The sequence below is a fragment of the Gadus macrocephalus genome, chromosome 11 (genome assembly GCF_031168955.1).
Source record: "Gadus macrocephalus chromosome 11, ASM3116895v1".
Taxonomy (NCBI): domain Eukaryota; kingdom Metazoa; phylum Chordata; class Actinopteri; order Gadiformes; family Gadidae; genus Gadus; species Gadus macrocephalus.
In genome coordinates, this window is record NC_082392.1 from 12,981,385 (window position 1) to 13,004,886 (window position 23,502).

At 44.3% G+C, this 23,502-nt stretch overlaps 2 protein-coding genes and 1 long non-coding RNA gene across 6 annotated transcripts in view; 1 reads left to right on the forward strand and 2 right to left on the reverse strand.

The window, feature by feature from the left end:
- The window catches only part of tbx20 (T-box transcription factor 20), an 11,165-nt gene extending 2,346 nt beyond the window's left edge, over nucleotides 1-8,819 (forward strand). Inside the window, exons 3-8 of one of the 2 annotated variants that reach the window (XM_060065865.1) lie at nucleotides 1-83; nucleotides 404-512; nucleotides 2,162-2,320; nucleotides 2,543-2,619; nucleotides 4,443-4,555; nucleotides 5,901-8,819. The exon at nucleotides 1-83 is cut by the window's left edge and continues 82 nt beyond it. In XM_060065865.1, the coding sequence (XP_059921848.1) occupies nucleotides 1-83; nucleotides 404-512; nucleotides 2,162-2,320; nucleotides 2,543-2,619; nucleotides 4,443-4,555; nucleotides 5,901-6,199 (840 nt within the window). In that variant the 3' untranslated portion in view covers nucleotides 6,200-8,819. Of the gene's footprint in view, nucleotides 84-403; nucleotides 513-2,161; nucleotides 2,321-2,542; nucleotides 2,620-4,438; nucleotides 4,556-5,900 lie in introns of both variants that reach the window. The other variant, XM_060065864.1, reaches the window with a different exon arrangement.
- Nucleotides 8,820-12,801: 3,982 nt separating this feature from the next.
- On the reverse strand, nucleotides 12,802-22,259 carry herpud2 (HERPUD family member 2). Of its 3 annotated transcripts, none has more exons than XM_060065861.1 (10): nucleotides 22,108-22,259; nucleotides 21,411-21,510; nucleotides 21,152-21,309; nucleotides 19,622-19,699; nucleotides 17,371-17,481; nucleotides 17,101-17,267; nucleotides 16,858-16,983; nucleotides 15,579-15,932; nucleotides 15,233-15,347; nucleotides 12,802-13,786 (listed from the first exon to the last, which is right to left on the reverse strand). In XM_060065861.1, the coding sequence occupies exons 3-10, from the start codon at nucleotides 21,296-21,298 to the stop codon at nucleotides 13,589-13,591; spliced, it is 1,296 nt and encodes a 431-aa protein (XP_059921844.1). In that variant the 5' UTR covers nucleotides 21,299-21,309; nucleotides 21,411-21,510; nucleotides 22,108-22,259; the 3' UTR covers nucleotides 12,802-13,588. The 3 variants fall into 3 exon arrangements, with proteins under 3 accessions (XP_059921844.1, XP_059921842.1, XP_059921843.1); XM_060065859.1 differs by having other exon boundaries at nucleotides 21,392-21,510; XM_060065860.1 differs by having other exon boundaries at nucleotides 21,152-21,510.
- LOC132468187 (uncharacterized) lies at nucleotides 14,336-15,226 on the reverse strand. The gene is made up of 2 exons (XR_009528176.1): nucleotides 15,093-15,226; nucleotides 14,336-15,050 (listed from the first exon to the last, which is right to left on the reverse strand). It is a non-coding gene; the product is annotated as an uncharacterized LOC132468187 (long non-coding RNA).
- Nucleotides 22,260-23,502: the final 1,243 nt, after the last annotated feature.

Here is a 23,502-nt window from a genome sequence, read left to right on the forward strand (position 1 = left end):
GTAGACAACAAACGTTACCGTTACGCCTACCACCGGTCCTCGTGGCTGGTGGCAGGAAAGGCAGACCCGCCTCTGCCCGCCAGGTGAATGACGTCACATCCACACTATCTAGGCGTGTGACACTTTTTGACTCATGACACTTTCCCACGAGGCCTTCGATGTGAACCCGCATGGGTTTCAGCTGTCAATTATTTATTTTGTCGATTATTCTAATATTCGAATTATTAATTTACTTTAGGGTACGCAAGCTCCAAATATGGTCTCTATATATTATTATCAATTACAACTTTTGTTTAGGCAATATTATTATTTATTTTCTTACTTGACTTCGATCTGAATTGTTATGGTGTTGACATAGTTATCTATTCGGTCATTTCTCATGTATTTTCTTGATCCATACCAGGTTGTACGTCCATCCTGACTCGCCGTTCACAGGAGAACAGTTACTGAAGCAGATGGTGTCGTTCGAGAAGGTCAAGCTCACCAACAACGAGCTGGACCAACACGGACACGTGAGTCAGGCCTCCATTTATATCTTAGGCTATATTTAGTTAACCAATTTATTAGTAGGCTAAAAAACATAGGCTCGACAGGGTTACATTTGTTTTACAAAGCAGGCCCAAAAAAACACAAAACAACATGTTGACGAAACTCGGCACATGGATCTGGGAACAAGTTGGAGATAGAAATCCGTCTAGGTGACATTTTAATCACGGCTCATGCTGCTTTTTCTCCGCCTTTAATTCCCTTCACCCTCTCTACGTTCAATTCTGTGACTCCTCCGTTATCCGTTAATGGGACAGATTAGGACACCACCCGGGGGGTGTTGAGCAACACTGAGCAAGAGGAGGTGTTGGTGCAGACATAAAGCAGCAGTAGTCGTTTTAATGCTACTAATTACCCTAGGCCTGAATGCGCAATTTGACCGTTTATTTTAATTATGGAACTACGCTATATGGTCTAAATAATATTAAGATTAAGGAAATGATTACAGGTGATAAGCCATTTGCTCTTGTAGATTTGCTCATTTGCTTCTTATTTTAAAAAGCCTAATCGTTTGATTGTAATAGGCCTAATAAATCAAACATTTTAAACTGTAAAACAAGTTTGGATAGATTAATGTGGGGACATTATGGGAAAACGATCACGTTAAAATCATTATTAAACTATCAAATATTATTCAAATATAATAATAAACTTACATTAGCTATATTATTATAGGGTGTTCAAAAACCCAAAAATATTTTGCTTAGGCCTATTCATTGTGTACCGTAATTAAAACGTTTTAATTTCGCATTTAATATTTGCCGGTATGCTTAAATTAGGCCTATTAGGCCTACATAAAGCTTGCCTTTGTCAATAATAAAACAACTAGCCTACAACACAAGAAAATCGTAAGCCCTTATATTTAATAAATCATAGGCCTAGGCCTACTATTTCTAAATATATATTTCTAAATAGCCGAAAATGAATAGAAAAACGAATCAAAAGGTCTTGTAGAAAATGCCGTACTCCTGGATTAGTGTGAATTTGAGGACATTGTATCAAAATGTATTCTAGTTCGATCCAATGGCGGCGTTCCCTCTCTCCTGTAAACCTGTTGAAAAATGCAGCTTTCTGCCCGTATTAGGTAGAAACATGTGTGGCGCTTCATATATATTGTTAATATTTACATTAGGACCTACATCCCTCCTACACACCGTAGGCCTACTTTCCATAGGCCTATCTGATAAAACACACTGAGAATGTGGGGTGTATTTAGCTGGACGTCGAGCTGTCCCGATTACACCTCACACCGTTAGGCCACATCACCATACATCAGCACAAGGTTCACAACACTGTTGTCATTTTTATGAGTCAATTAATATTTATTTTTAACATCTTCATTGATTTATTTTGCTTAGCCTAATGTCTCTATCTTCTTACCATCAATCGCTGCATTCTTTATCGTACAGTTTTTGTCAACATTTTCAGCCAATTGGCCTTCTCAAAGATACCAATAGGCTAGGCTATATGTATATAGGTTAAATACATTATTTATAGGCTGTACCTACATATTGGAGAAGGCCAATTGGTTGACAGCTAACCAAATTGGCGACAATTTGTTCACAAAATTCTCATTTCTGGAGAATAATTAAAGTATCTTTATTTCTTTCCATAGATAATCCTGAACTCGATGCACAAGTACCAGCCCCGCGTGCACATCATCAAAAAGAAGGAGCACACCGCCTCGCTGCTCAACCTGAAGTCCGAGGAGTTCCGCACCTTCGTGTTCACCGAGACCGTCTTCACAGCCGTCACGGCCTATCAGAACCAGCTGGTGAGTGATTGACAGCCGGCCTCGTCCAATGGCTGAGGTCTTTATGACGACAGCTCGTTCAGCTCCGACGGTCCAGAGAACCGAGATTGTGAGCAGCTGAAACATAAGATGCTCCTCAGAAAAATTAGAAACATGAGGAAATCAAATAGATTTTTTTCGTTTGATGAAAGACCCTGATATTTTTTTAACGGTTGTATATTAAACATTCCTTCGTCTTAATAGATCACCAAGCTGAAGATCGATAGTAACCCGTTCGCCAAGGGTTTCCGGGACTCCTCGCGGCTCACCGACATGGAGAGGTACAGGGGATTCCGGGACCACCCCCCGCTCTTATCGCTCCTCCCGTCTTGGCTGCCATTAGATGTATTTCTCTTCTCACCTTCCGTCCTTTTCACCCCTTCATGTTTACTTCCTACTATCCCTTATTTTTATTTTGATCACTCTATCTTCATGCTACATTCTTTATTTTTTCGTTCCTTGTACGTCTTTATTTATTTATTAAATACATTTCTTCCTTCCTCCTATATTTCTTTCCCTTTTTCCTTCACTCATTTTCTCTCCTTACTCCCTTCCTTCCTTCCTTTCACCAGCCTTTCTTTTTTTAGCTTTTTGCTTTCCTTCTTAAATTCGTGCTCTTGTGGTTGGTTTCTTTCATGAGACAGTTAAAGTTATCTTACACACTATTGGCTGAAATATGACATACTACAAGTCTATGACGCACAGGCATTAGCTCAAACACACACACACACACACACACACACACACACACACACACACACACACACACACACACACACACACACACACACACACACACACACACACACACACACACACACACACACACACTCCCAAAACCCCAGCGTCCTGCAGGCAGAACACCTTTCATCATTCTCCCTGGATGCTGCACTGGTGCCAAAATCAGCCGACAAAATGAAACCATCAGCCCATTTCCCCCAATCAGACGGACCCAGATAGAGAGAGAACAGGCCCAGACAAGCCCCCCCAACACACACACACACACACACACACACACACACACACACACACACACACACACACACACACACACACACAAACCCCTCAACTCACTCTGCCTCTCTTTTTGAGGGCTGTGAATTAGGCCTGATCAATTGATCTTAAGGGAGCTGAAGAAATCACATTAGTCTGGAGTCGCCCACTGCACTAAAACACGCCCTAATCCAATTGCCCTCCGTGACTGAGTTGGAACCTGCACCCCCCTGCCTCTGTCCCCGTCCCCTCCATCCCTTCTCCCCTGCCCCTCCCAATCCAGCTGTGCGCTGTGGGGGCCCTCTGTGGCCCCCTGGAGCCAGACCAGCTCAGCCCTGATAAAAACACACACATTTGTACTGCTCTGCTGACAGATATTGCACTTCCCTAACCTAATTGGGGGAAGGGGGGGAGCAGGCTGCCAGCTAATGTGAATGCATGGCTCTTATGATTCAGACCCTTTCTAGCACACCGATGCACACACACACACACACACACACACACACACACACACACACACACACACACACACACACACACACACACACACACACACACACACACACACACACACACACACACAACCTCCCCCACAATCCTTGTGGCTGTGTGGCTTTCTGACAAAACTCAAATGAGCTAATGCACTTTGTGGAATATAGAGAGAATACACATGCATACACAAAACAAACCTGCACACACAAACACACACAAACTGCTGCTTGGACAGAAGGCACATTGAAAAACGATAAACTCAAAAACATGCCCCAAATTAATAAAGTGAGGAAATAGCCATAGCAATACAAGCATTTAATTTGCACACTGTCACGGCTGTGAGTATTCAACTACACACATCAAAATAAAGTGTGTAAAGGTCACATTAACACCTTGATGTCCAAGTGTGTGTGTCCTTCTGAGTGTATGTAAGTGTATTCCATGGTATTTGATGGAAAGCAGTGCATGGCAAGATTGGTTGGGGTGAAAATAAAAGAAGCAAGCATATTTACTCTTCAAAGGCATTCACTTCCTAAGCACGTTTTCCAATGTAAATGTGTGTTTATCAAAAAACCGCAGAGATATATTGTGGGATTCTTCTCTTCGACATTTGCTGCAGGGAAAGTGTTGAGAGTCTGATCCACAAGCACTCGTACGCCCGCTCGCCCATCCGCACCTACGCTGGAGAGGAGGACCCGCTGGGAGAGGACGGACACCCGGCCCACTCCAGGGGTGAGCTCGCTGCGCACTCTCCGACGATGACATCGTCACACATGCAAACATCTAAAAATAAAAATAGGGTTTAGTTAAAGCAATAGAAAAACGGAGGAAAAAAAAGAACATGGGTATTATTTAATAAAAAGATTTAAATGGTGATGAACAAATAATGTATATATATATATATATATATATATATATATATATATATATATATATATATATATATATATATATATATATATATTTAGAAGATATACTTTTAACAGCAATATGATTCTACCAATATATAGTGTTATGACATGCTGTAGGGGTAAAAGCATACAATTGTCCTCTTCCACCTCAGCATCCAAAAACGTGGATACAAATACAAAGTAAAATGAAGTATGAAGTGTAAGACATTTATTAATCAAACAAAATAACACCACTCTAAGACATTACTGAGATGGAAGTGGCCATCTTCCATCACTGTCCTGTCAACACACACACACACACACACACACGCACGCACGCACACACGCACGCACGCACGCACGCACGCACGCACGCACGCACACACACACACACACACACACACACACACACACACACACACACACACACACACACACACACACACACACACACACACACACACACACACACACACACACATATTCAAACGCATACATATAGAGAAAGAGAGATAGAGAGATAGAGTGAGAGAGTATTTCTTTAGACCATTTCTTCTTAACAAGCATAAAAAAAAATGGAAAAGGATGATTGCATTTCTCATCTCCCCCCTTGATGGCATATGTCGCCCGATGTCCAGCTGCTCAGTTGCTGCCCTTGTTACCGCTCCTCTAACATCAGTGCAGGCTGGCAGGGTAGGAGCCCAGGCTGATAGCCTACAGAGCACTGCTGTTCTGTCATGAAGGGGCTGGGAAATGATTGTTCCTTTTTATTTTATGACTTGTTTGATCGATTGATAGCGTAAAACATATAGGTTTTGAACCATTCATGCTTCCCTATCTCCATCAGATAAATGGCAAATGTAATTGTGACAATGCCACTATTGCCATAGTAGGGAGGCAATTGGCTGGTTTCCTGCTGACAAACCACAGAAGGATGCGTATAGCCCACGCAAAAGAAATCTGAGATTTAACACATGCTTGGCAACAAACGTTCTGCGTGTCCACGTCAACGCCATTGAAGACTTTGCTGACGTAGCAGGGATTTCATGGGTCGTCCCATTTCACAGGGGAAGATTTAAGCCACTATCTGTAACTCACTGTTCTGTTACAAAGAGGGGTAGGGGTAGAAATAAGAAAGGGGATTGTGGCCTTACTTATATTCATAAGCTTCCTCTTCTTCCCCCCAGGCTCAGCCTTCACAACGTCAGACAACCTGTCCCTGGGCTCCTGGGTTACCACCACCTCCGGCTTCTCAGGCTTCCAGCATCCGCAGTCTCTGCCCCACCCCATCCAGGGCTCCCTGCCCCCCTACAGCCGGCTGGGCATGCCCCTGACGCCCGGCGCCCTGGCTGGCACCATGCAGGGCGGTGGGCCGTCCTTCCCCTCCTTCCACATGCCCCGCTACCACCACTACTTCCAGCAGGGCCCCTATGCCGCCATCCAGGGACTGAGGCACTCCTCCACCGTCATGACCCCCTTCGTATGACCTCTATGGTGTCTGTAAGGGCCGACTCCCGCCCCCTTCCCACACTCACAGACACACACACACACACACACACACACACACACACACACACGCACACGCACGCACACACACACACACACACACACACACACACACACACACACACACACACACACACACACACGCACACGCACGCACACACACACACACACACGCGCACACGCACGCACACACACACACACACACACGCACACGCACGCACACACACACACACGCACACACACACACACACACACACACGCACGCACGCACACACACACACACACACACACACACACACACACACACGCACGCACGCACACACACACACACACACGCACACACACACACACTCACTCCTCGCTCGGCCAGGCCATCCGTTGTGGCCGACCTACGTACCTTTGGGGACAACACGACGGGTCGTGCTTCATGCTTCAAGCGCGGATCCGCCCCACGTCGAACCCGCACTATTGATTTGTCTTGGTTTGACGTCTCTCCTCCAGAGTGATTTTCTTTGTGTTGTAAATATTCCCACTGTAGGCCTATCCCTCCGTCTGTGAAAATCCAAAAAACAGAACAATCAGTGGGAGGTTGTACGAGAGAGAGAGAGAGCGAGAGAGAGAATGATTATGAAGCAGATCTGCAGACTCCTCTTATGAACCTCAACGACACAAATTATTTCATATGAGCTTCATATGAACGGATGTTACCTGACCTGAGTTCCAGACGACACCTCAGCCTTCTAGAAAGAACAATATTTTTGGGGATTTTGGTAAGTTTGTCAAGGCAGTGGCTGTAAGGCAGGTGGATGGAGACTCACTTCGGTTTGGAATTTTCTGGCATGAGTCTGGGCAAGTGTCCGAGAAACCTTTCTTTGAAGTGCCCAGTGAAATATCGGAGCTCAGCAAGGGTTTCAAACATTTCTCCGGTGGAACAGGGGGTGGCAGCCATCTTGTTTGCTGTGTCTCATTTTAGAGATCTGGCAAAAAGAAACAAAAAGCAATGTTCTGATGAAAATAATGTCAATAGCATATGGTAGAAAGCAATGTACAAATATGGAAATGCTACAAATATAGCCAATTCTTACTGTAGAATAAAATACTTTAGGAGGCATGCAGAATCCTATAGATCAATCTTTAAATAGATAACAATGGTAAGTTTTCACCTTCATTTTAGGCTTGCTACATCTTCAGAAGCAAAAAGCTTTAACGACCAGTATTGTTCAAATATGTGCACGTGAATTAGGTTGTATTGTACAAATGTCCACCTTTGCTTTTCAATGAAACTACCTATAGAGAACTAAATGGCTATCCATCTTGTTTAGATCAAACACCGCCGGCGTAATGTCTATAATGAATGTGCACCAAAATTCAGAATCAGATGACCAGATTCAACATGTGCATGTGCGGATCATGTTTGAACGACATTAATTGTTCATACCAAATCCCAGAGATACACATATTCTTTATCCTTCAGTGTTGTTACTGGCCGGTCCTCTTGATATCCAGAGCTAGCAGTCACTGGGACTGGAGAGCCTCCCGAAGCTAGCGCATGGCTGACTGTGGGCTCACTGTGTGGGGCTGCCCCACAGGAAACCATCGTTATTCTGTCCTTCTGACAGGATGGAGGGAAGGGGTAAGGAAAAATCTGTTTACAGCTGGGAGCTCGGAATTTCCTCACTGATTGTCTGCATAAAGGTGATTGAGGTGTTTATATGGCCAAAGTTAAAGCAGTTTGAAAAATGTTAATAGATAAACACTTGGTATACACAGGCACTGTGATGAATTGGTGATGGATGACATTCCCGTTAAGAACATACCTGTTTTCAAATGCTACTTAAGGAGGGGACAGGATAAGGGGTTTGGATGCAGTTACAGCCAGCATACAGAATTACATCAGGATTATCTAATACACATACCAGGGATATGATGAATGATTTACAGAATTGTGTGAATTGTCAGACATCTTATTGATACCCACAGAGGAATGCCATGAAAGGAATTCTGAAAATATAATCCAAATACATTTGCATCCTATATAAAGATCGACCTTGGTTCAAAGAAAAGGTTAAGTGGCAGCATGACATCAAACTGGTGCTTAACAGTAATATATAAACTTCATAATGTGACCCCTTGCATATGTTTTGTGTGCAAGCAGTACAAGCTTATTCACCTGAGGGCCATAGGATGAACATGGTTGCTATTATACACTTTACCCACCTTATTCCGAAATTAAAGTAAATCTCTGGTCCTGTCCTGACATGAAATGTATCAAAACAGATTGTACATATAAAGTGAACATTCATCTTCATAACTGTTGTTAGATAACATTTGTCAAGGACTTCTCTCTCTGTATTCGCTCATCTTTTATGAACACTGAAAAATAACTGCTTATTTGTCTTTGTTTCACTTATTTGGTTTGTTGGTGAATTCTTTGTATGCCATACATAGGCCTAACCTGAATATGACACCCAAGATATTGTGTTTTGAATTTTAAGTGCAATATATTTATTTTGCTCTCTGAGAAGGAAATGTAATGTACTATGCCACGTTTAAAAAGTTGTTATTTGTAAACTTGAGAAATATATATCGCCACACAATGATTTGTTTGCATTGTCTTTTCTATCAAGTCACTCATTTGAAAACACAAGTTTAACATATGATCAGTCTCTGATTTTGGTATTCTGTCCATTACATCTCTAAACGGTTGACTGGTAGGACTTGGTTTATATTTTCTGTTGCATAGCTTTTTTAAAGAAAATTATATCTAAACACCAACGCTTTTGACCTTGTTTTTTATCGATAGCAAATTAACTGATGCCCTCAAATTCTTTAAATGTATCCTACAGCGCTCCCTAGTGGTGCACCTTAGTAATACGACCTAGAAATGTCTCATCATTCAGGCCATCATAATTTTTGACACATTTAATGAAATGTTTCCATTATATTTGTGTGCGTTTAGATTGTGTGCATTCCATCAAATCGAAATAGATTGAGTGCTTGTTATGTGTTTTTCAACAGCAAAAGCAAGCAAGCAGAACAATGTTTGAGCTCTTGTAAAATGTTAATTGGGATGCAAGGAACCTTTAGCTCTTTGTAAACAGCTGCCTGTTAGGGCTCTTGCTCAAGGACAAGATGGCCATTTCAATTTAAGAGGTGCTTTAGCAATTAGACAGGGCTACTGGGGCTTAAACCCTTTGAGAATGTGAATTGATACAGCCGACCGTTACACTGCAAGCATATACTGACCGCAATGCCCACGGACAGCCCAAAGTCAGCACACAGACATGTATGTATGCATGTGTACCGTGCAAATTGCAGGGGCATAAACAAGCAATTACCTATAAATAAAGAGTACACTTCATCTGACTGCCTGTGTCTATGGGCATCTACTCATTTAGTGAGACACACACGTCCACATAGTGTGTGTGTGTGTGTGTGTGTGTATGTGTGTGTGTGTGTGTGTGTGTGTGTGTGTGTGTGTGTGTGTGTGTGTGTGTGTGTGTGTGCATGAGTGTGCATGTGTGTGTGTGTGTGCATGAGTGTGCATGATGTGTGTGTTAGTCTAATAACTTTGGTATGCAATCAAGAAGGTAGACAAATGAATTGGCATACTCGAAACACAACTGCAGTTGTTAATTAGCAATGCCCAAAGAGCTGTTTGACTTCTGAACCTGGAATGTTCAAAAGGATTCTCCCGAGACTAATGACACTCTTGTACGTTCTCAGTGGAGTCAGGTGTGTTAGATAAAAGCTCCAAGGCAATCCACCATGACCCTAAATGACACGGCCATGTGCACCGACCGACCCACTCACTAAATGCCTGCCTGCCCCCTTCCTTACTCCCTGACCACTGTGTAGAACCCCCCCGCTACACATGTCCTCTCTACACATGTAAACCAATACACACCCGTCTATCACCACCACCATCACCGTCCACCGCAGAGAACCCCCCCGCCGATCGATGGCGGGACGTTAGTCACCGTTTCACCAGGAAGAAGGGCCCACTTCCACCTCGATAAGAATCAGTTACATCCTTTGAAAATAAATAAATAAACAAATAAATAACATCCCAGTGTGGCCGTGATCGGATTAGAGGGATAGGGGAAGGGCGGACGAGCCACCATGAGGTATGGCCAAACAAATTGAAGACAACAGTCGGGCCCGAGAGTCCATTTCGGGGCCTAATTTACACAGTGAGTAGCGCAAGCTGAATCTGATGTCATTTCCATCAATTTTGCATTTTGCCCCCTCCTTCCCCCACTTTGTGCTTTTAGCGGTCGTTTGAATCGTCTGGTGGAGGATCGTGGAAGCATAATAGGAACTCCGGAGGGCAGACACGGTGCATTACAATGTCGGGGCCGGCGTTTAGCACGGCGCTCCAGTGAGAGCGCTCTGCTGTGGGACACAGTGTATCCATCGCTGGGTGAACCCTCTGCAAATGGCAGACAATGTGGTAATAGTTCAGGGGAACAGCCTTTAGTGCTTGAGACAAGCTACTTCAGGCTCGTTTTCCTCTTCCGCGAATAAAAGTTAATCATGGAGGACTTTTAACATGAAAGAAGACACATCTTTGAGGAACGTCCGTACCATATGCAGAGTAGTCTGAGTTCGCTTGAGTTTAAGAGGACTGTGAATGCAAGCCACGGATGCATAGTTCATGTATAGTTTAATAGTCCACATCGTCTGTAGTATTGCTTATTTTATTATCGACCTTTAGCAACTTTGTCCAAGGGCCGTAAGGGCCAATACCTTGGAAGACCTTGAACAACTCCATGTGTCTCTAACTGTTGAGTGTTCTGACCCGACGATGAATCATCTCGTTGACCTCAACAGGCTTCTGCTGTACTGGGACAAGCTTCCGACCTTAGATTCTGACCTTTCTCTGCCTCACTATTCTTAGCTGACTTGCAGATTTTTCACTGAGTGGAAACTCTGAGTAAGTATTTTCCCGATAGAAATGCCTTTCTTCCAAAGGGAAAGCTAGAAGGGCTGAAAACATGATGATAAAAGCACCCTAGGTCACTTTAGTCCCCCCACCCTTCATGTTGAGCAGGGCCATTTGTCTGTTTGTGAATAGTCTGTATAAATACTAATAGCTCACTGAAGCAGTATAAAACAATACTTCAAGAAAGCTCATTTGTTCAGGATTACTTCAGTGTCAGTGTCAACTGAAAACTGAAAACCTCAAGTTTTAATTGACTCATGCATCAGGGACACAGGCTGATGCCCCGGCCCGGCTGCTGGGGCTGGGGCAGGAGTGTTCGAGCCATGAACATGCACTTGTTGGATGACGTTGGCACAACTTATAGGGGAATTATATTTCAATATTGTGACAACGTTGAGAGCATCAAACTGGCAAAGTTGTGGGCACCAAAACTAATGACCCAACTAGGAAGACCTAGGAAGATTTTTTTTAATCCAAGCGGTTGGATCTAATTCCACGTTTTGATGGTCTCGTGTGTGTGTGTGTGTGTGTGTGTGTGTGTGTGTGTGTGTGTGTGTGTGTGTGTGTGTGTGTGTGTGTGTGTGTGTGTGTGTGTGTGTGTGTGTGTGTGTGTTTCATGTGAAAGGAATCTACTCGCTCTCTCTTTTTCATTTCTAGCCGAATGTATCTGGGCTTCCGTGTCGGCAGAGGCAGCAAGGTTTGATAGCAGGAAACATCGGCGAGCCGGCGGCATAACAAGGACTTTGGATGATGAAATGTCCTACAATGCCCCAAACACCGTCTCATATAGGAACCCTCCCCCCTCTCTCTCTCTCTGATAAGGCGAGTCTAACCTTTCCTGAGAGAGAGAAACACGATTGGATCGGCGTCTCAAAAAGGGGCAAGCGCAACAAAATCAAATGGCCGTCAAGCCCGTGTCATGCATAATTAATTGGTCCGTCTACGACCAACTACACACAAATCCATGGTCATTCGATTAGGAGGTTTTGAAGGACTCTGGAAAGTGCATCGCTGTCTTAAGTCCCTTCCCCGTTCACCTTGCTGTCTGCTCGTGTCTGCTGGCAGGAGGGTGTTAGCCTACACGCATTTAACAAGGTTAAGTGCTGTTTTAAGAGCGAACACTGGCGTTAGACATTCTTGGGTTTTAGACCAAGTAACTCAGGCACAACATTTATAATCCACCGGGCCTTCTCCAAAACACGAGTAGAAAACTTCAAGGAAAATCTGCAGTATGTGACTTTCACTGCATTCAGTCTTGTTTGAATTTGTATGTAATCATCATTGATACAAAATAAAACAAACAGCCTTTTTTGAGTGTGTTTATTGCCATATACAATGTTGCTTTTTGTATGCCATATTTAATTTACAGGATGGCAAATAGTACATTGGACAATAATCAACCGCAATTTAACTTATTTCTGAGTCTTTTAGGGATCAATTTCCTTAACTTCTAATAGAAAAGCGCAAGCACTTCTTAGTCATGCAGCAGCAGTGTACTTTTAGTACCAAGTAGTACAATGAAACAGTAAACACAACCACTGCACTGAATAGACCTCTTCTGCAACAAGGCTCTGCTGAATGGCGACGGCGCCCCCTTGTGGACATCATTAGAGGATGGTGAAATACAGCACATTCAGTCAAACTGCAACTAGGCATTTATTTAAAAAGAGCAATTATTGAGGGCTTAATAACGATGCATAAACTTCATATATTTATGTAAATTCATATGGAGGGGCAAAACGACGGCATTGCATTACTGAAAATCAATCATCTTATCCAATTGTCATAAAAATACAATTGAACATGAAAAACAAAAATGTTTTCTTTAGTCGTCCAGCAATTTCCAACAGAAATCTCCCAAGTGTCTGAATTACGGCAGCCTTTATGAATTTTTCACAATAGAAGTCCCTTCTACGTACGATCACATAATTAATGAAAGAAAATCTCAAATATAAGTACCATTCACTTGCCGTTTTAGATGTTTTAATGTTGTTCTTTCTAAAATGTCAGTTGATTTATCGTTTTGTTTAACAGGCTGTTTTTGCTAAATGGGCTATTATTGGCCCTGATCACCTGGCGGTCATATTTGTTATAAATGCCAGCAGGGTGATTGAAGTTAATAAGGAATTGTTCATTCAATATCCTGTTGGTGTTTAGAACCAAGGTCATACGTGTGTGTGTGTATGTGTGTATGAGCTAGAGAGATTTCCCTCCATCTAAATTCATTGTTTCAGAATTTCATGTCGAAATCCGGCTGTTCTGACTAGACCATCCTGGAGAGTCATATCCCATGGAGAGTGTACCCTGTGAACCTGGGTGGCACGGCCTCTGGGGTGTGGCGTTGGTCGGGTGGCTGGAGGGGTCGTGCTACGGCGGTGGACATTAAGGTAGTGTCTGTGGTGGGAGTGGGGGACGACTTGATCATTAGTTGACAGGCTGGGGCTGTCCCTCTGGGACGAGGGAGGTGAAGAAGGTGCTGATGAAGGACCAGGCGGAGGTGAGGAAGCCTGGCTGCTGGACGGCGGCCTGGGCCTGGCTCTGCTCCTCATCGCCTTCTCCTGCTCCTCCACCTTCCTCCTCCTCACCGTCATTGTCCTCCATGCCCTCATCCATCAGTCGCTCCTGAGGGGGGGCGAGAGTGTGGGGATGAGAGTTACTTAAAGGTGACATATTTTACGACCAGGTGTGAGTGTGATTAGCCATTCAAAGCCGTTTTGAAAATACATGCGAGAACTATTTCTCTTCCTGAGGGAAGTTTTCAGTCAACATTTCTATCACGTGACTATTTTAACTATTTTAACCAATCAAATGCAGCCACTTGAGTCACATGACAAGTTTTTAATAGACAAAAAAACACTTGTCTAATGGCTCCGGTTTCGCGCCAATGTTGTGTCCGTGGCCGTGCCGTGCTATGTTCACAGGAGCAGAACACGCAGATTTTAGTAACAATCAAACAAACTCACACACACTCACAATCAGACAAGCTCTCAATCACACAAACTCACACACTCACAATCACATTAGGTGCGTTTCCATCCCCCTGATTTTATGCGAACTTTGAAGTATCGAATCAGTAAACGGTGATGGAAACACCAAAATTCGCATAAAAATCCTCTAATTCGCAAAAAGGTTTATCCGCTCGTTTGAGGTGGTTTTTGAGAAATGCGAAAGAGAGTAAATTCGCAAAATGGGAGATGGAAACACACTTTTCGAAACAGCTGTGACGTAGCGAACTTTGAACACACAGGACTGACAGTCTTTCCGATTTCCGCATAACGACCGGCCATAGCAACCCTGCCGACATCAACGTGTAACATCATCACCCTATTCCGCTCCAACCACTTGATGGAAACGCACCTAATTCGAATTACTTTTTTGCGAACTTTCTAAAGATTCGCATCACCTTTTAGTTGGAAACGCAGCTATTGACACAAACTCCCAAACACTCACAATCACAGAGACACTGTTCTTCTGTGACACACCTTTCCTGTTCTCCCTGTACTCACTTTGCATGCCCTGAGTCTGGGTGTGTGATAGTCCGAGTGGTCTCTTTTTTTCAGCCTCTGTAGTTTCATACATTCAGTGAGTTTGCCAGCAGGTTTTGACAATTTTATTTAAAGGTTGATGTATTTAATTTTGCAAAGAATTAATTTATTGTTTTAGTTCAAGGGTTATTAGTTTTATTTTTAAAGACCTTATTAATTGTTTTATTTAAAAGGATGTTATTTAACAAATCTTTATTTGAACATTGCTGTTTTATATTTTGTTTGTGTCTATTTTGTTGTGTCCGTTTGTGTTGCCCTGTAGATTTAAAAAATAAATCCGGAGAAACTCAGTACTTGTACTCTTGAGTACTTGAGTAGACTTTTCACTGCATACTTTTTTACTCTTACTTGAGTAATTATTTTTATGAATACTTTTTTAAGACTATTTATAGTCTTAAAGTAACAGTACTTTTACTACTTTTGATTATTTGGCTACTCTACCCACCTCTGATAATATGTCACCATTAAAAAAAAAACATCAGGAAGACAGGGAGGCCGAGCAGCAGACGAGAATACCACTGACCATCTCCTGGAGGTCCCGGTGCCGTTCCGCCTCCCCCCTCGGAGCTGCGTCCCGGTGTCCAGCCCCGGGGTCCTGCTGCTGCTCGGCCCTGAATGGGAACCAGCCGGCCTGGTGCCTGACACACACACACACACACACACACACACACACACACACACACACACACACACACACACACACACACACACACACACACACACACACACACACACACACACACACACACACACACACACACACATTATATTGGGGAAATGAGCAACAAAGTGCCTGAATGCTGAACCGGGTGAGCATGGCTGTGGTTCCAGGGCCGGTCGGAGGGGGGGGGGGGGGGGGGCAGACTCACAGGTAGACCAGCAACATGGCTCCGAGCACCATGACGAAGCGGCTGAAGGAGGAGTAGAAGTAGACGATGCCGAGCAGCACGCCGGCCCGCGACACGCCGTACAGCCGGTCCAGCCAATCGCGGTTCAGCTCGTCGTCGTTCAGCACGGCCCCGCCCTGCGCGTTCATCTGGATGTTGGCGTTGGCCGGCGGGTTCTCGGGCAGAGGGTTGGGGGCCGCCGCGTTGGGCCCCAGCGCCGCCGGCATGCGCTCGTTGGGCGGGGCCGGCTGCATTTGCGGTGGCGAGGGGGCGGGGCCAGGGGGCGCCAGGGGAGCGGCGGAAGTAGTGGGCTGGGCGGCCGCCACCGCTGCCTGACTAGAGAGAGAGAGAGAGAGAGAGAGAGAGAGAGAGAGAGAGAGAGAGAGAGAGAGAGAGAGAGAGAGAGAGAGAGAGAGAGAGAGAGAGAGAGAGAGAGAGAGAGAGAGATATGAGAAAGCCAGAGGTAGAGAGAGAGAGAGAGCCAGAGGTAGAGAGATATGAGAGAGAGAGGTAGAGAGATATGAGAGATATGAGAGAGAGAGAGAGAGAGAGAGAGATGAGAGAGCCAGAGGTAGAGAGAGAGAGAGATATGAGAGAGCCAGAGGTAGAGAGATATATGAGAGAGAGAGAGAGAGAGAGAGAGAGAGAGAGAGAGAGAGAGAGAGAGAGAGAGAGAGAGAGAGAGAGAGAGAGAGAGAGAGGAGAGGGAAGAGAAGGGAGAGCGAGAGAGAAGAAAAGAGGGGAGAGAAAGAGAACCGTATAAGTTATCCATGGTTGTTGCATGCAACACGGTAATGCTGCTTTCACATGGATAAAAGCAGACAGCAAACAGGATAACGTTTTAGTGATGACAGGACTGTACTGTAATCTGGTGAGGCCGGCAGAATATTCAATCAACAGTAGATAGCATAGACTTATTGCTGTTCCCGCAATGGGATTCACAACGGTACATTAGCTCCCGCACACAAGAAGAATGGGACGATATTTAAAAATATATATACGGTATATTGTTTTGCCGTCCGGTTTATCCTGTGACTTCTGCTGTCTACTGGCTGTCTTGATCCATGTTTGGGAAACATTGTGTTCAACCTGCCCCCACGAGAGGTGACTGTGCACCACAAACATGTGAAACTGTGTGTGTGTGTGTGTGTGTGTGTGTGTGTGTGTGTGTGTGTGTGTGTGTGTGTGTGTGTGTGTGTGTGTGTGTGTGTGTGTGTGTGTGTGTGTGTGTGTGTGTGTGTGTGTGTGTGTGTGTGCTTACTACTGCATGTAGTACTGCCGTGCGTACATCTGCTGCCACCAGAGGACCTGCATGGGCGTGTATATGGTGTGGGGGCCGGAGGTGGGCCCCAGCCCTGCCTGGGGGGGAAGCGCTGTCCCCTGTGGCCTGGGGAGCACACCGGGAAAAAATTGAGCGAGATGTAGAGAGTAAAACACCAAGAGGGCAACAGGGAAGAGAGGGACTGGAGCCTTTTTCTCTGTTTTTTCAGTGTCGGACTCTTACCAAGGCATGGCACCAGCAGCGGGGGTGATATGGGCGCCGGACTGGGGGAAGCCCCCTCGATACCTCAGCCCATCACTACCTCCTGGTACGGAGGTGGAAGGGGCAGTTGGTGGACCTGCCTGATTGGCTGAACCGGCCAAGGAGGCGGAGCCGGCATCCTCGGAATTCTAAGGGACAGATTGAAAAAAAACTAAATTGCAGAATACCCGAACACGTTTAATCTTATTGGAAAACATATTGATCCCATCGGTACAAAGTCTCCCTACTCACGCTACTGCTGGAGCTGGCGTTGGCAGTGGGGGAGGAGGGACGGGGCGGCGTTGGGGAGGCTGGGGGGCTGCGGGAGGCACACACCAGGTGCATCATGTGATACTCGTCCTGCTGCAGGGGGGGGCAATTAAGAAGTGATCAGCATCAGTGACACACACATAGGGTTAGTGTGAGACACAGGGTTAGAGTATTACACAGGGTTAGAGTGAGACACAGGGTTAGAGTGAGACACAGGGTTAGAGTGTTACACAGGGTTAGAGTGAGACACAGGGTTAGAGTGTTACACAGGGTTAGAGTGTTACACAGGGTTAGAGTGTTACACAGGGTTAGAGTGTTACACAGGGTTAGAGTGTTACACAGGGTTAGAGTGTTACACAGGGTTAGAGTGTTACACAGGGTTAGAGTGTTACACAGGGTTAGAGTGTTACACAGGGTTAGAGTGAGACACAGGGTTAGAGTGTTACACAGGGTTAGAGTGAGACACAGGGTTAGACTCTAGAGTGAGACACAGGGTTAGAGTGTTACACAGGGTTAGAGTGAGACACAGGGTTAGACTCTAGAGTGTTACACAGGGTTAGAGTGAGACACAGGGTTAGAGTGAGACACAGGGTTAGAGTGAGACACAGGGTTAGAGTGTTACACAGGGTTAGAGTGAGACACAGGGTTAGAGTGTTACACAGGGTTAGTGTGAGACACAGGGTTAGAGTGAGACACAGGGTTAGAGTGAGACACAGGGTTAGAGTGTTACACAGGGTTAGAGTGAGACACAGGGTTAGACTCTAGAGTGAGACACAGGGTTAGAGTGAGACACAGGGTTAGAGTGAGACACACAGGGTTAGAGTGAGACACAGGGTTAGAGTGTTACACAGGGTTAGTGTGAGACACAGGGTTAGAGTGAGACACAGGGTTAGAGTGTTACACAGGGTTAGAGTGTTACACAGGGTTAGAGTGTGACACAGGGTTAGAGTGAGACACAGGGTTAGACTCTAGAGTGTTACACAGGGTTAGAGTGAGACACAGGGTTAGAGTGAGACACAGGGTTAGAGTGAGACACAGGGTTAGAGTGAGACACAGGGTTAGAGTGAGACACAGGGTTAGAGTGAGACACACAGGGTTAGAGTGAGACACACAGGGTTAGAGTGAGACACACACAGGGTAAGAGTGAGACACACACAGGGTAAGAGTGAGACACACACAGGGTTAGAGTGAGACACAGGGTTAGAGTGAGACACAGGGTTAGACTCTAGAGTGTTACACAGGGTTAGAGTGAGACACAGGGTTAGAGTGAGACACAGGGTTAGAGTGTTACACAGGGTTAGAGTGTTACACAGGGTTAGAGTGTTACACAGGGTTAGAGTGAGACACAGGGTTAGAGTGTTACACAGGGTTAGAGTGAGACACAGGGTTAGAGTGAGACACAGGGTTAGAGTGAGACACAGGGTTAGAGTGTTACACAGGGTTAGAGTGTTACACAGGGTTAGAGTGAGACACAGGGTTAGAGTGAGACACAGGGTTAGAGTGAGACACAGGGTTAGAGTGAGACACAGGGTTAGAGTGAGACACACAGGGTTAGAGTGAGACACACAGGGTTAGAGTGAGACACACACAGGGTAAGAGTGAGACACACACAGGGTTAGAGTGAGACACACAGGGTTAGAGTGAGACACACACAGGGTAAGAGTGAGACACACACAGGGTTAGAGTGAGACACACTGTGTTAGAGTGAGACACAGAGTGAGAGGGCGACACAGGTTGAAGTCAGACAAATAGAGAGTGAGACACGGGTTGGAGTCAGACTGATAGAGAGTGAGACACACAGAGGGTAGAGTGAGACACAGGTTCGAATGAGATGCATAGTGATACACAGAGTGAAAACTGAACAGAAGATTGATAGAGGGACCAAGAGAATTGGTGTGTACCAGAATCCAGGCAGAATGCCAAGCTTTTGTAACAGTTGAAAAAAGAGAAGTCATTGTTGCTCCTGCCAGATCTTTTCAATTTGTTCTGAGCTGCAAACTCCCAACATCCCTTTCAAAACAACACTCAATGGGTCCGTGTACCAACCCTAGGACACTCACAGATACTGAACATCCCGTTAACAAGTCACTATTGAACATGAATGTGTATGGGCGCGTGTCAACTATTGTGTTAATGTTTAAAAATGTACACCAACACAAAGAAAATAAAGGCACAAAATAGATAGCAGGCATGCAGTGCTCTGTTGTTTGAACAAATAAGGCTAGATCCTTACCTTTCTGAGCACATCTTTGAGCTGCAGGTGGTCCTGGAGCAGTTTGCCTGAGTAGACAAGCCTCTGGTCCTTGGAAAACTGCCGAGAGAGAACGGAGAAAATTACGTTTTCATGTGTTTCATGTTTTCTCAACTATACTGTACTTGCCCAGCAGGTGGGCCTCTTCCATCTAAACCTTAATTACCCTTTTTATATAGTCTTATTTAGTTATATGAACGAGCTATAATAAAGAATCAAGCGGTTGTGAACTCTAGCCGACTCTTCGTGCATGGCGATGTATCTCATACCCAACAATGCAGTTTAATGCATGTATACATTCTATGTTCCTACAATTTGAGGGACAGCTTCTCGCTGCTAACAGCAACTAGGGCTGATGTCAACGCAGCCCGTATGGAGGCGGGTCTGGCACGCTTAGACCTGAACTCGGTGATGGTCCATCTCGAGCACGGCACGGCGCAATTAAACTGGTTGTGAAAAAGCAACTCAGCGTGGCATGGTACAACTCAGCACGGCCAAAAGAGCTGAAAAACCAAGGCTTACAGGCCCAGAGTGCACTCAAAAGGAGCAGCAGAGAATGCTACAATTTGCATGGTAGCATGTCGTAGCACAGAGGCATGGTTTCATTACAACTTATACTTCTGTGCTACAAATGTACTCAAGTGTACGACTTCTACCAACCATTTCCAATCAGAGTTGAGGAAGTATTTTGGGAATAGTGAATTAAACTCAATGGTCTCAGCCTCATTCAAAATATATAATTATCTTGATCATTATTATGAAATAGTTCGAACGATGCATAAAAGTGCCGTTACTGTATGAAGACCACAAGGATTCATTCTTAGAATGGCCCTGGCACTAAGCAAACAACCTTGGACTGAAACCTCAACATTGTCGCCAGGAGAATGCCACAGTAAACCTTTGCAGCATAAATTTTTTCTTTAAATTATGTGGATAACACTAATATGAATAGTTACCAAGGTAACTGCAGTCTTTGCTCAGGAAGGTCAGATAAAATGCATTTGGATAAATCTGTCCAAATATCAAACAATTGTATAGTTTGTGTGGATACTAGCTTGTATTGGCGTTTTGCAAGGGTTATTGATGAACGCGTTTAGCAGTGTTAGCTGCATATGTTTGGATATTAGGGTTAAACAGCACCACATTGTTTAATTTCTATGACCCCATTTTTTATGGAATTAGAATAGGCCGGAGCCAGTCTGAAGAACTAGCCAATTCCATACCTGATGTGTGTCCCTACACCTTTAATATCTCAACAGGTTGAACCATGAAGAGGACCTAACCTCAGACCTTTCTCTTGCGGTAACAAAACCACATCAACTACTCGGGCCTACTTGTGCATATTTTGACAACATTACCAAGGCTACCCTCAGCCTAAAAACAACAAATAAAAACGTCTTTATTACCTTTCACCCCTGAGAAACATAATAACGTAATGGCTGCAGGCAAAGGCAAGGTAAATATAAACATAACTATTAATATGTTCTAACATATACGGTTTACACAACCTACCGGCTTGCTAGGGTACACAATGGAGATATGGCTCTTCAGCTTCTCCACAGTCCAATTGAGGAAGCAGTTGATGGTCTGGTCATTGTACTTTTGGTTGGGCGCCTTGATGACCAAGGTGACAGGACTGTCAACTGTCCCCGAGTCCATTGCTCATATTACTACAATGGGTGGGTGGTTGGAGGTCAGGGCTCGGAATTATCTGCGGTCGACGATTCACCACTTTAGTGTCATCATTCTTACCTCATGGCACCAATCTAACCTGTGTCAATGATGGCTGGGAGGCCAGGTAGGTAGATCAGGAGCGGGGCAAAACACTGCTCTCATTGCCTTTCAAACTTGTTGCGGGTCTGACCAAAAAGCTGGTGAAGAAGGGAGTATCATTTTGTTGGTTATTTCATATGATTTTTTGTATTTTTAGGATGGCTGCAGAGCAGAATAGTTAACATAAAACTGAATTAATTTAAGAACATTTGGCATGGACTCTGGTCGTATGTTAAATTCCGAAGCGTTACGGTCTAAATGAGATCGATGACGATATGACCTACCACTAACTGCTGAACAGAAAGCCTTCAATGCCAGTTGCCAATAATACTAAAATGATTATCGGGACATGATCGTAACATAATAACTACTAGATGAGGGACCTGGTGGGTTGACATCTCACCTGCGACTTCTGTTGAGCTGTCAAAATAATAAGTAATCTCAAATCACTCGCATGTAGTCAGCAAAACTAAGCCTGCATCCACATTGGTTGGTTATTCCTTTAAATAACAATACATTGTAGGTAAGACGGGCCTGTGTGAATGTTCAGAAAAAAGATAACAATTTAAAAAACGTAGATTGAATAACTAACGAGTGGTTTTCGGGTCAACGATAGCTTGTTTGCTAGCAGGCACACTACGTCGTGCTCACTAAACACGCAACATATGGAGCAACACAAGTAAAGGTTCAATTACATCTTTTGTCGTGCGGTTGCTTTGCATTTAGAGTTAAAATGCAATACAACCACCAAATGTGGTTTCTTGGTCTTCACGTCCACGATCCGTAGCTTGGCAGGTTTGTTGTTGTATTGTCGGGCGTGATACCGGAAACGACGTCATGGTTCCTCTGTCGCCTTACCGACGATCCTGACTGGACAACAGATGGATAAAATACTGTATTCAACTGTAGTTTCTAATAATAATCATGAATATATTTAGAGATCCATGCCCATGTTTTTTATTTTTAATTCACATTTTGACACTTTTTCTTGGATGTTTATGGACTGTGGGAAGATGGATTTCCAAATGAACTATGTTGCATTTGGAAATAAAGTATGTTGAAAACAGTAGTACTTATCTGACACAATAATTAAGTTGTATGCTACTCGTTTTAAATTACTGAGTAAATGAGTTAATAAAGATAATCTATTTTACAGTGGAGTATATTCATTTGCTAAAGATGCGTGTTGTAGGTGTGTACACATGTTGCAGGTTTGTTTCTAAAACCACTGAGCTGACTTCATTGAATTTTTCATATTTCCAGTTACTGCTCTAATTTTCGTAGTACTTCATTGGTTAACTGTTGGCTGTAAAAGTTTATTTTCAAGTGTCCAGGCATCCACCCCAGCAGGAAACGATCAAAGTCTGCCCATGCAAACGCGAACATCTCTGTCCACTCCGCCTCGAGGGCAGCAAAGTCCACCTCTTTGTTAACCGACGACTTTAGCTCTTTGAAATAATGGGTCAACAAGCCTGGCACTTTCTTTTGACACTCTCGCCCCTCCAGACAACTTCCCAATAAATAAATAACGTCTTTCATTCCACAGCCTCCGCCAACGTACTGAAAGTCAACTGCCGCAACATCCCGTCCTCCTTGGGTAAAACAAAAATTTGCTAATTTGGCGTCCCCATGAACAATGGTCTTGAAGTGACATTCATTTAGGGTGCTGTCGATGTCCCCAGCAGCTGTCTTGAGCTTGCCGTCCTCCATGGACTCCAGCTCATCTGGCCTGGTCTCCAGGTGCCAGTAGGTACCAACCGGCCACAGGCCTTCTGGATCCACACCCAGGAAGAGAGCATGGAAGTGTGCCAGCCATCTGAGACAAACACGTATTTCTCTGTCTTTCACGCTGGTCCTTTAATAAAAGGAAGTTTGATCAGGAAAATTATAATTTCTTTACACAATAGTCATTAAATACTTCTGTTGTATTCTGTTGAAGCAGAAGAGCTATATTATGTATGAATATTTGTGTCTGATATAATAAATGACATTTCACAGATGTTACCTTCGCTGATCAAAGCCGTTCGCATCAAGATCCTCTAGAACTAACAGCATCTCTTCTCCACATGAATGGGTCGCCAGACATGCTG